Source organism: Podarcis pityusensis (assembly GCF_964106645.2).
Source record: "Podarcis pityusensis genome assembly, chromosome: 8".
Lineage (NCBI taxonomy): Eukaryota > Metazoa > Chordata > Lepidosauria > Squamata > Lacertidae > Podarcis > Podarcis pityusensis.
Genome location: NC_138033.1, coordinates 68050357 through 68063201, shown reverse-complemented (window position 1 = coordinate 68063201; position 12845 = coordinate 68050357). Strand labels below are relative to the sequence as shown.

At 46.7% G+C, this 12845-nt stretch overlaps 1 protein-coding gene across 5 annotated transcripts in view; it reads right to left on the bottom strand.

Annotated features, from left to right (window-relative positions):
• MEGF6 (multiple EGF like domains 6) overlaps nucleotides 1-12845 on the bottom strand; it is a 221695-nt gene that overhangs the window by 91968 nt on the left and 116882 nt on the right. For 4 of the 5 annotated variants that reach the window (XM_081015974.1, XM_081015973.1, XM_081015976.1 and 1 more), the window contains one exon: nucleotides 1411-1533. In XM_081015974.1, coding sequence (XP_080872100.1) covers nucleotides 1411-1533 — 123 coding nt within the window. Of the gene's footprint in view, nucleotides 1-1410; nucleotides 1534-10028; nucleotides 10528-12845 lie in introns of those variants that run through there. The other variant, XM_081015977.1, reaches the window with a different exon arrangement.

Below are 12845 nucleotides of genomic sequence, written 5' to 3'. Positions count from 1 at the left end.
CATGTGGTCAGCATGACTAAACCACTTCTGGCACAACAGAACACCATGATGGAAGCCAGAGCACATGGAAACGCCATTTGCCTTCCCACCATGACGGTGCCTATTTATCTACTTGCACTGGTGTGCTTTTGAACTGCTAGGTTGGCAGGAGCTGGGACAGAGCAACAGGAGCTCACCCCTTCACAGGGATTCGAACCGCCGACCTTCCGATCAGCAAGCCCAAGAGGCTCAGTGGTTTAGACCCAGCACCACCCACTTCCCATTTAAAAGTATGGAACTTGCTCCCACAGGAGGCAGAGATGGGCAGCAACCTAGATGGCTTTAAAAGAGGATTGGACAATTCCATGGAGCAGAGGGCTATCCCAAACTACCAGCTATGATGCCTCCATGGGCAGAGCCAGTAATGCTTCTGAATACCAATTTCTGGAAACCACAGGAGGGGAGAGGGCTCTCGTTCTCGGATCCCGCTTGCGGGCTTCCCACAGGCATCTGGGTGGCAACTGTGAAGACAGGAGGCTATTGGTCTGATACAACAGGGTATTCGCATGGTCTTATGAGAGCGCTGTTGTGCTCAGATCTTGCTCATGTGCTTCCCGCTGGGGTGATTGTAAGAACAGGAAGGTGGAGCATGGCCTCCCATTGGCCTGATCCAGCAGATTCTGCTTATGATCTTACAGGCAATTGAGCTGTGAAACTGCAGTCACATGTCCAGTTACAGTGGTACCTCAGTTTAAGAACAGCCCTGTTTATGAACTATTCGGTTTAGGAAAGCCACTTCCGCCCTGCAGAGGAGGTGGGGTTGCAGGCTTCATGGTCCCAGCCCCTGCGCGATTGGGGGAATCCCTGGCTGTGTCACTCCCTGGTCAGCCAATCGGCTAGCTCTGGGGGCGTGGCCTGCCCTATTTAACGCAGGCGTGGCCGGGAGTCTCCCTCTTTTGCCGCCTACCAGCTGTTCCTGTTTTTTGCTCCGCAAAACTGGAAGTAGTGTCTCGGTTTGTGAACTTTACCTCGGTCTAAGAACGGAAGCCAAATGGTGGAAGGGCACTGGCGATGAGAGGCCTCATTAGGGAAAGTGTGCCTCAATTCAAGAATGGTTTCGGTTTAATAACAGACTTCTGGAATAGATTAAGTTTGTAAACTGAGGTACCACTGTATTTGGAAGCAGGGCCATTAAACATGGTGGGACTTACTCATGAGTAAAAACCCCTAGGCTGGCTGCACCATTCTTAACAACTAAGCAAACCAGGTGAATCAAAGGCAGTCAATGTGATTACGTAGCATTGTTCTGCAGAGATGATTCAACACAAGAGAGCCAGATCCCTTTGGCTGACATTGTCTTCCCAGCGTGTGCTGGGCTGGACACTGGAAGTAATCAGAGGGGCTGAGATGCCGCTGAAATCCACGTCTTACCAAGACAGGTCCTGCCGTCTGTGTGCAGACGAAAGCCTGGCTTGCATTCGCAGTAATAGGACCCCAGAGTGTTCACACATCTGTGCTGGCAGCCCCCATTGTGAACTTGGCACTCGTCAACATCTGGAAAGGAAGCAAAAATGGAAACAGTCAGAGCAGCGGGCACGGTGCAAGCTAAACTCAGCATTTATGCCAGCCAGAAGCAGGACTCCAGGGGAGCAGCCAGCCAGGCCAATGGGCCAGGCTTAGGAAGATGTTGTGGCTATTCTGGGGTGGGATTCAATCACGTATCGACAATTCAGGTTGCACAGTTAAAGTTTACTTGGTGGTCTTGCACAATGAGCCCAGTTCCTGCAAAACTGCAGTCAGGAAAGTGATGGGGAAATGCATTGGAGTCTTGTGACACTTGCTTGACACAACACTGTCTAACCTCCCCATAAACAAACCAGAACAAATGCTTAATAAACAAGGTGTCTGGAAGCACCCCATGCAGCTATGTGCTCCATCATGAAGCTACAGATGCGCCTAATGAACATAGGAAGGTGCTTTATGCCAAGTCAGACCATTGGTCCATATGGCTCCATACTGACTACACTGACTGGCAGCAGCTCTGACCCAATTTGTACCTCATCAGTTTATGTGTGGATTGTAACCAAGGTCCCCAGCCCTGAAGCAGCTTTTCAGCTAGCTTCCACAGGAAGGACAAAAGCCCTGTACAGGCACACACTGTCACACATTCAGACAATGCATGAAGAGAGGCACAGGGCCTATGCTTGATGGTCTCGCCTCAGTGTCACCCTCCCTGCTAGCACCAACCCCAGCCTTCAGACCTTTCCTAAGGACCAGGTGGTTCTTGGAAAGTTGTCCCAAAGGAAATGAAGCTCTTCAGCTCAGAAAAAAAGTTCTTAAGGTATAAAACAGAAGAAGGAGGGGAGAGAGTTAGAAGACTGCTGGACTGGCTAAGTGAGAGATGGATAGGCTGGAAATTATTCTCTGGCTCAGATTTTAATCCAAGCCAGGAAAGAATTCAGGGCCCCTAAATGCTCACATTTCTTTTATAACCCCTCAAAACTCCTATCCAAACCCTGGACAAGCAGGTTTTGCTAGCGACACTACCCAGGGTTAACCATTCAGTTTCTTCTAACCAGCAGTCTAAACAATGTAATGCAATATGCATGCAAAATTTGGAAACTGCAGATCCAAAAGTTCCCTCCACATGTGCACACGCACGCACACACACACAAACTTTGAGGTTGATTTTGTTTCAGCTCTGTGCTGTGGAAAGGGGAGACCATGAGTCTCGAGCACATTCAAGCCCATGATGCTTATCTTCTGTTCTGGTTTTGGAGCATGGCTTCCCCCCTTTTTTCCTTTTGCAGTGGGACGGGGAGAAGAGGCTTCCTCACAAATGTCCTCCTTCCATTTGGCCTTCTGCCCAGAAAGAAACTCACCAAGGCAAACACAGAAGATGCAGACAAAAGGCGTTTCCTGCCAGCAGAGAAATGGTGATGGACAATGTCTTTATATTTATTTTATTGCCCCTGTAGGGGTCAGTGGAGCCACCACTGAGAGAAGCTATCTCACCTCCCCCAAATGGTTCTTGCGGTTAATGAGAAGGGGCGCTTCTAGGACGCGGTCCAAATCCGGTTGCCCTCAATTGACAAGGACCCGGCCTTGCGGTCCAAAACGCTCTCAACTGGGCACAGAGAAACTTCAAAAGCACAGCCAAGAAAGGTTGGCACTCGCTCTTTTCCCAGCGTCCTGCTGGGAAATGATCAGATCCTCCTGCTTCAACTTCTGCACTGAAAAGGTTCAGAATCATCTGTCATGTTTCAAGGGAAACCGGGGGAATGCATTGAGACATTTCACAAGCTTTCGTTTGGTTGAGTGTTCAAAGGCAGAAAGAGAAGGAACGCAAAGATAAATTGTGTTGCAAACAGATTGTTGGCGGCAGGGCAGGAATCAAGAGTCAGAATCAAGGTGTGCTTGTCCTCAGTTCAACTTTGCATTCTTCTTTTCAACAGGGCTATGGAGGCCGTTTGTTTTCAAAATGTTCCCCACTTTTCTTTATTAAAAACAAAACAAATTCAACGCAGCTTATGGACAATGATGAAGACAGCAATCCTAGCATGGTCTTACAAAATGGCAAACTACATCTCTTCATCCTTGTGCACCTATGTATCAGGTGTGAGGAACCTCCAATGTGATCTTGCATAGGTCACTGTCCAAACCTCCGAACTCTCCCCAGGCCTAACCTCCTCTCCCCAGACCCTGTTTTGCATCCTTTATGGGTGTTTTTGCCTGGCTGGAATGTGCCCTTGAACCCCAATAGTGTGCCTTGCTTGTCTGGATGGAGGCGGGCGAGCGAGGAGGATGCAAGGGTGTTTACATGAACTAGCCTAATGTAGAGACACCACCTTGCCAACAAAGATCCATATAGTTAAAGCTATGGTTTTCCCAGTAGTGCTGTATGGAAGTGAGAGCTGGACCACAAAGAAGGCTGATCGCCGAAAAATTGATGCTTTTGAATTATGGTGCTGGAGGAGACCCTTGAGAGTCCCATGGACTGCAAGAAGATCAAACCTATCCATTCTTAAGGAAATCAGCCCTGAGTGCTCACTGGAAGGACAGATCGTGAAGCTGAGGCTCCAATACTTTGGCCACCTCATGAGAAGAGAAGACTCCCTGGAAAAGACCCTGATGTTGGGAAAGATGGAGGGCACAAGGAGAAGGGGACGACAGAGGACGAGATGGTTGGACAGTGTTCTCGAAGCTACCAGCATGAGTTTGACCCAACTGCGGGAGGCAGTGGAAGACAGGAGGGCCTGGTCCATGCTCTGGTCCATGGGGTCACGAAGAGTCGGACACAACTAAACGACTAAACAACAACAGCCTAGTGTAGAAAGATAAAATTTGCACTCAATGCTTTGTCCACTTTTCCCCAATGCTAGTATATGGCCCCAAGATGGTTATATGTGAGGGAAGGCGGCCCTCAGGCTGAAAAAGGTTTCCCCACCCCTAGCTTGGAATACCTCGACATCTCCAGGTAGCAATGGGAGAGGCCTCCATCCAAAACCCTGGAGAGTTGCTGCCAGCCATTGTGGACGATACTGAGCTAGCTGAACCAGCCAGCTGGCTCAATACAAGGTAGCTTCCAATGCTTCTACTCTTGGCTACTTTCAAGAGCAGACTACCCTCCCTCTCTATCTTCTTGTCAGATCAGAGGACAAAGAGAAGAAGAAGAGAATAGACCTCCTACCTCTCTCCACCAGTTTATTCTCCTGTAATGGGCAGCCTTCAGGTCTCTCCTTGGCCTCTTCCCTCCCTTCAGGTTGCTCAGGCTCCTAAACCACCAAAAGGCAGTAAAAGGCTTGCAGCCTCTTATCAGCCCCAACCCTACCCACCTGCAGCCCATACTGGCTTAATGCTGTTGGGGTCAATTGTCAGCAAGCAGGTGGTCTAGCAGCTACAAATGTAGGAAGCTGTCTTTACAGAGTCAGATCGTAAGTCCATCTGGCTCAAGAGTCTCTTTGTCAACACTGAGTCCCCAGCCAGAGTAGCCAGGGGTCAGGGGATGATGGCACTAGTTGTCCAAATGGCATCAGGGGACCCAAGTTTGAAGAACACTGGTCTACAATGAGTAGCCGTGTTTCTCCAAGGTCTCATGAAGACATTTCACTCAGCTGAAAGCGGGGTTGTCAGGGATCGAACCAGGAACTTCCTGCATGCAAAGCTGATGCTTTACCACTAAGCTGCAGCCCTTCCCACTATATCTCGTTGACCACAGGGAACATCACCCCTTTTTCAGATCCTGAAGGAGAGGCTCCCGGCGGAGAAAAGATGCTTTTGGGACCCCCGGGGTGAGTGCAGAGCGGGCTGCTGGTCTCACCCTCCCACCTCTTAATTTTCATAACCGAATCTTCATTAGCATAATTGGCCAGTCTTGCATACGTTGGGATTTTTCCTCGGCAGCGTATTCCGACAACGGTGAGTGCGAGAGCGATGTTTAAAATGCGCAGCGCATGGATAGCGCACAGGGATAATTAGTGAGGGCAGATGAGGCAGAAGTAAAACGGTTACAATAGAATAGAATGCCATTACCCTTGTGGCTGAAAGGCGTTTGGCGTGAACGAGTTTCTAAGATTAGCCCATCGAAAGGGCTCGGATGATTACTGGGCCAACAAGAGGGGTAGTTTTTTTTATCGGTATTGATCCGCCCCTCCAACCAAACAGATAATGGCTACTGGTTTGGATTAAGGTAGGAATGGGCACCCCCTTATGTACTGAAGGGGAGCGCCACCCATCAGCCATGACCCTGCTAGGAGGGCAGGCAAAGGAGCCCCACACACAAGTCCCTCCACACGAGAGAGGTTTGTAATCGGCACATGACTGGTGAGGGGCATTGGTGATGGGTGTGGCAGCAGGATGTAGCTGATGGGTACCACTGTCCCTCAATATGTGCAGACCTCTATGCCAAGCAGGGTTGCATGGTCAGTGGGTGTGGCTAGCCTAGCCCACACTGCTTCCATGCTCTTTTAATGCCTGGACTCCCCTCCTGTCGCGTGATAAGCACATGCTCCTGTTCATGTATACGTCTGACCACACTTTGAAATTCGTACTTCTCTGAATCTTGCAGGCACGTAATCAAATGTACAAAAATGCATATACTGGGGTGAAGTGTGTAAAAAAAAGAAATGTGTATATTTGTGAAAATAGCATTCCAAAATGCATTGTGTTGGGGGGAATCACTTTGCAAACATGCACAAATTCAGCAAAATGCCATACCAAAAATGTATATATTAGGAGAAATTTGCACTAAAATGCTGCTGGGTTTTCACAGGGACATTTGTTTTAACAAGGAGTTTTCAAAATGATGGGGAAATGTAGACAGATGAGTTGCAGGCTGGAAAAATGAGAGACTGAAAAAATGAGACCGAAACCACAATTGACAGACTGGCCCATCCCTGGCAAGGACGGGCGTCCTCAGCTCACCTGCTCCGATTACAAACTTGAAGCAACAGAAACCTTTGCTTGAAGTTATGAATGAAGGAAATGGGAAGGAGCTGGGGCAGGAATGACATGCCAATTGATAATTAAAGTGATTCCCCCGCCCCTCAAAGGCATGGGCACAAAAACACCCTTAAACCAGATTAATCATGTTGATCAACTTCTTTGACTAGGCTCTGTGCAAATTCTTTGGCTCCAGCAGAACCCAAGAAAACGTGGCAAAAGTGCCAGGCAGAGGCAGACATCAGCACAGACTGCCATGGTCCAGGGGCACCACTGCAGCCAAGGGGTGCGCAGACCTCTCTGGCACTGGAGCTGTGAGCCGCTCCTCAAATGAGAACCAATATAGCTCGCAGGACTTACGCAGAGCTGCAAAACCTAAACCTTGCTGGGAAATTTCAGTTTGTGCAATTAAAGTGGATTCAAGGACAATGTTGCCCGAGAGCCACAAATCTATGAAAAGAGAAGAAACAGGCTTGAAGAATAATGGGGAGATGCATTCTGTTTATTATTTATTTGTTGCACCCTGGAGCTCATGGTGGTTTACATGCTTCTCTTCCTCCTTATTTAATCCCCACAGCAACCCCGTGAGGTAGGTCAGGCTCCGTGTGAGTGACTGGCCACCAAGGTGATCTTCGTGGGCAAGAAGAGGTGACGACTTCTTCAGAGGACATGTAAGGGAAGCATGATGTCGCATATGTGATGTCACAGGGAGCCAGGGGGTGGAGCCAAACACCCTCTGAAAATTGAGGGAGCCTAGTCCCTTTAAAAAAATACATGAGGGGAACTGCCTTGGCCCATAGGAATTGGTGCCTATGAGGCTAAGGAGGGATTTGAACCCTGGTCTCTCCCAGGTCCTAGTCCGACACACGTCAAATGCAATTTTCAAATGCATTGAAAACTGGGATGAAGCAATGCAAGCACATCCAAACGGATACAGAATGAATGCTCATTGTTATATAATGTTCCTGCTCCTATACAGTGGTATCTCTGGTTGCGAACGGGATCCGTTCCGGAGACCTGTTCGCAACCTGAAAAGCCCACAACCTGAAGCGCCGTATCTGTGCAGGTGCGTGTCGCAATTTGGTGCTTGTGCGCATGCACGAAGGGTGAAACCCAGAAGTAACCCTTTCCAGTACTTCTGGGTCACCACGGGATGCAACCTGAAAAAAACGTAACATGAAGCAAAGGTAACATGAGGTATGACTGTATTGCTGAATTCCCTCCCAAGGGAGGCCAGACTGGCTCCCTCCTCATTCTCTTTCTGCCTGCCTTCCTTCTTACCTTCCTGTTCAGACAGGCCTTTGGAAACTAAGGCGCAGGCTATGCTGATCATTGAACGGCTGTTGGGACAAACACCATTTTAAAAACTGGTTTTAGTTGCATTGTGCTGTGTTTTAATTGATGCTTTTAACTTGTTGGTTTTAGCCTTCTTTATTTTATAACTGGTTTTATTTTTTAATGTCACAAGCTGGCTTGTATTCCAGCTTGGGAGAAAGGTGAGACGGAAGTACGTTACTTAAATAAACAGTAAGTAAATAAATTACAACAAATGCTCAATAGAGACCAGAAATGATCTAAATGCTGCATAATCCTTGTGCAAGCAAATCAGGAGGAATGCTCAGTAAATAGGTCAACTGGAGGAGCCCCAAGTCACCTTTAAAACATAGAAGTGCACGCACATGCATGTGTGCACTATAAAGGCCGAAACCTTTTAGCTTGTTCTTGCAGGAAATGTGCTCCAAGCTATTAACAGGGTGGCGGAGACAGGGGAACTTTACTTTTACATTGCAAATCCTCTGGTTCTTTTCTTTCCATGTGAACAGGGGCCATTTATGCCTCAGAAGATGATTTGTTGTTGCCTTTTATTCCGCTCTACCACTCTGCAGAGGAAGCTTGCTGGTTGGCACACTTGGCACAGTGCCCCCCTCCGCAATAGCTGCCAGTGCTCCTTTAGCACTTTTCAGAACAGAAAACAAAAATGGGATGTTCCAGAGCTGCAGCCATGAACAATTTTGCCTGGCTTTCTCAGTTACAGAGTTACAGCTGCTCAGAAGCTGCCACTACACAGTCAGGCACGAAAGCACACTCCAATGGGGCTGCGTGATGACATCCTTACATTTTTATTATATAGAGAGAAATATTGCAGCTCAATGAAGATATGGGACGGATGAGACTTTACATGCGGAAGTGACACAGATATAGTGTAGGCAACACTGCACTAGATGGACCAATAGTCTGACAGTACAAGGCAGATTCAAATGCTTCTATATCTTAAGGGCTGTAGGTCATTGATAGAGCATCTGTTTTACACACAGAAAGTTTGAGGTTCAATCCCCAAATTCTGCAGTTTTAAAAAAGGAACATGGAGCAGGTGGCAGGAAATATCTCTATCTGAGACTCCAGAGAGCCTCTGCCTGTCAGCACAGATAATAGTTGGCTTTCTGAACCAATGGGTTGACTGAATAAGCTTGTTCACACATTACACCGAACACAGGCACAAGCTGTCTCCACACACGCCTAAGTCTTTGTGTGGAAGAGCACATGTGGTTGAGCTGTACTACTAAACTATAGTGTAGACAGTACCCTCCTTAGATGTTGCGTGTGAATGCCCACATGAGTGTACAGCTTAACTAATTAATTTACAAAGCCCTGAACAACTTAGGTCCTAGGTACCTTAGGGATCACCTGAACCCTCATATTTCAACTCAGTCACGGAGATCATCTGCCAGCGCGTTGCTGGTCATTGCCAGAGTTGGTGAGGCTTATTTGACAACAAAAGGGAACCCAGCCTTTAGTGTTATTGGCCTGGTCCTGTGAAACACTCTGCCAATAGAGATTCAGCAAGAGCCTTCTGCATCAGCTTTCCAACACCTGGTGAAAACTTTTTCTGTGCTGTCAGGCTTACACAGGCAATTAAGAATAGTTTCCTGATTTCTGATTTTAACTTTTTATATCTGGTTTATATTGTATGGTTTTAGGTAGCATTGCTGTGAACCACTTCAATACTTTCTTTATGAATTAACGATCTATAAATAGTTTTATTAACTAACGACTGTGTATACACACTGTATACTACCTGAACGTAACAGCTCAACCCTCCCAGGATAATGTGACTTTATACCATGGAAAACACCCCAGCTTGGTAGGATTGGAAAGGGACCCCAAGGGTCATCAAGTCCAACTCCCTGAAAATGCAAGAATCACGGCTAACATATCCCTGACAGATAGCCATCCAATCTGTTTTAAAATCTCCCATGAAGGAGAGTCCACCACCTTCTGTGGGAGCCCATTCCACTTTCAAACAGCTCTTCCCATCCAAAAGTCACCTCTCATCATATATATATATATGTGTGTGCTAATAGCAAACTATCAATCAAGTTGATTAGTGAAATGCAGTTAAGGATTAAAGGGCCCATCCCCTCCAGACAAGGAAGGTCAATCATACCTGCTGTCATTAAAAAAATATATATAAGAATCAGCCAGGATCCTATGATACCTGTCCCGAGGCAGGGGAGAGAAAAAAAGATTCATGCATTTAAAAAGCTATGCTGTTGTACAGGCAGCCAACAGCGCCCCTGGAGTTGTGAACAAAACAAGCTGTACCTTACCTGGCCTCCGCTCAGAGTGGCCCACGCTGCCGTATCCTGCCTGCCCCAAATAGCACGGGTAACAGTTTCTCCAGAGGTAGCGGTAGTGCAGGGCGGTAGCTTGGGGGATGCTGTGCAAAACAACTGCACAGCAGAATAGCAGTATCCAAAACTCTGCCGGCTGCTTGTGTCCCATAGCACAAAACCTAATCCGATTTTAATTAATTATTTTTTTTAAAAAAAGTGCAGGGGTGGTGGTGGAGAGGTTTAAGAAAAGCCAGACCCCAGCGCAGCAGAAGGAAAACGGTTAAGCTGCAAGGTTTCCATGTGCATGCATGGGAAATGCTTTTAAAAGAGAGAGAGAGAGAGTTGCAAAGCAAATCCCTCTCCTCTCTGTTCAAACGTTGCTATTGTTTGCAGCTTGGAGACAAATTCCTTCGGTGAGGATGCCCTGATGTACACACCATGTCCCTGTGAAACAGCCACCCGCTTGCTTACAAGCACACATGTCGTCGGGGAGGAGGCTTTTCAGAGCAACCCTCCCACACGGACTTCTCTATAAAAAAAAGTGAATGTTCTCAACTTTCGATCCGCCCCCTGCAGGTAAAAACGACCAAACCCACAGTGGCTTTTCTGCCCCCTTCTTCTCTCTCACAGCACAACTTATCTTTCTCTCCCCTGTTCTATCTGGGCTACTCTAAGAAAAGAAAAGAAAAAAGTGTGACACTGCATCACACACACACACACACACACACACACACACACACAAAATTATGCCTGAGAAGCAAAGGAATTCTGGCTGATGGGCTCTGGGGCATTATTGAGTTCCTGGCTTGGGGCCAATCTGGATTCTAAAATTGGCCATGTAAACAAGAAGAGAAACCAGGAGAGTCAGGGGGGAAAGGGGAGGGCGGTCTTTAAATCAACACCACATTTTGGAAAGTCCTGCTTAGAATCAGTGAAATATTCCAAAGTTCGTTCTTTCTCTCTCTCTCTCTCTCTCTCTCTCTCTCTCTCTCTCTCTCTCTCCCCCCCCACACACACACACACACATACTCCGGGAAGGAGTTTTGCTTTTTGAGACAATGAAATATTCCCCAGCTGAATATTTCAAAGCCAAATGGGAGAAGGTCACACCAAATAGAAAGGGTTGTATTAGTCTTATGCAAGGAAGACCCATTGAAAATAATGGACACAACAAACAGGCTCACCACTGTGACTAAGGTTGGCTACAACCCATTCTTATCGGGTTAGCCCTACTCAGGGTAGACCCATTGAAATCAATGTATCTAGTCATGTCCAGTAATTTCTATTGATCTACTCTGGGGGGGACTAACATTAGATACAACCTATTATTATTGTTCTGTTTTTCTGGACAAATTGTTCTGCATATTTTAATCACGCTTTATATAAAATAAGACTTGTACACCATTTGGAGGTTTGTTTGGTGTGTGTTTTTTTAGGTTTGTAAATTTTCTAAATAAATAAATGCCCACCCAAAACAGCTTGCAATCAGTAATGACACAAAGATTAAAATAGTAATATGAAATTGAAAAATTTGAAACTACAACTCAGCAACACACACAGACAGACACACAGAGAGAAATAGTGTCAGAAAAAAATAATTCAGTCAGACTCATCACCCAGCTAATCTGCATAATGACCAGAAGACCAAGTTGGGGGAGGGAGAGATAGTTCTTCAGGTATGTCTGAAAAGCTGGCAATGTAGAGATTTGAGATTTGACATGGGTCTGATGGAAGGGAATCCCACAGCCCTGGGACTCTCTGCCTTGTGGAACACCCACCCAATCAACCTATGGGAAGAGCCTTTGAAGCAAATCTTAAATTGCGGACAGGGATGTTGTGGGGGCAAGCAGACCAATAAGTAGCTTGGGGTTTCAAATGCAAAATGCAACACTTTCAACTGAACTTGGAAACCCAAAGGTTTGGAAGTGTAGCCTATTAGGATTTTTTTTAAAATATGGACTAATAAATATCCCATTTCATTTGCAGCCTTATAAACACAGTCAGGTGATTTTATATGTTTTTTCCATATTTTCTCAAAGTTGCATAGTTAAATTTAGGGACTTGGAATGTAAAGACCCTTTGTTGACTGGTATTGAATTGGTATTCTTTGGGATACAAAAGGCATTGTGTATACAGGGTGCAAATATCGTTTATCCATTTGACAGACTGGGCCACTTCAAAGCCTGTTCATGGGAGACATTGAGTTGTATCCAGTGCAAGTCTTACTCACAGTAGACCCATTCAGTAACTTAAGACCTATAACTAACTTAGGCTTATTCATTTCAATAGGTCTGTTTTGAGTAGGATTCAGCACGATACAACCCACATAAGCAGAGCCTGCTGGATCAGGCCAGTGGCCAACATTCTGTTCTCATAATGGCCAACTGGATGCCTTTGGGAAACCCACAAACAGGACTCGAGCACAACAGCACTCTCCCCTCCTGTGGTTTCCAGCAACTGGTCCTTGGAAGCACCCTGCCTCTCACAGTGGAAGAAGAATATAGCCATCCCAGCTAGTAGCCATTGGAAGCCTTATCCGCCATGAATTTGTCAACCACCTGAAGATTTCCAAGTTGGTTGCCATCACGCCATCTTGTGGGAGTGAGTTCCGTCGTCTAACTATGCGCTGCATGAAGAAGTCCTTTCTTTGATCTGCCCTGAATCTCCCAACCTTCAGCGCCACTGGCTGTCCACAAGTCCTAGTGCTAGCGAGGATTCCCCGCTGGATCCTCAAAAGTTCTTTTCATCTTACCTTGACAACAAGAACTGGCCTGCCCCACTAAGACCCAACTATCTGCACTAATCCATGCA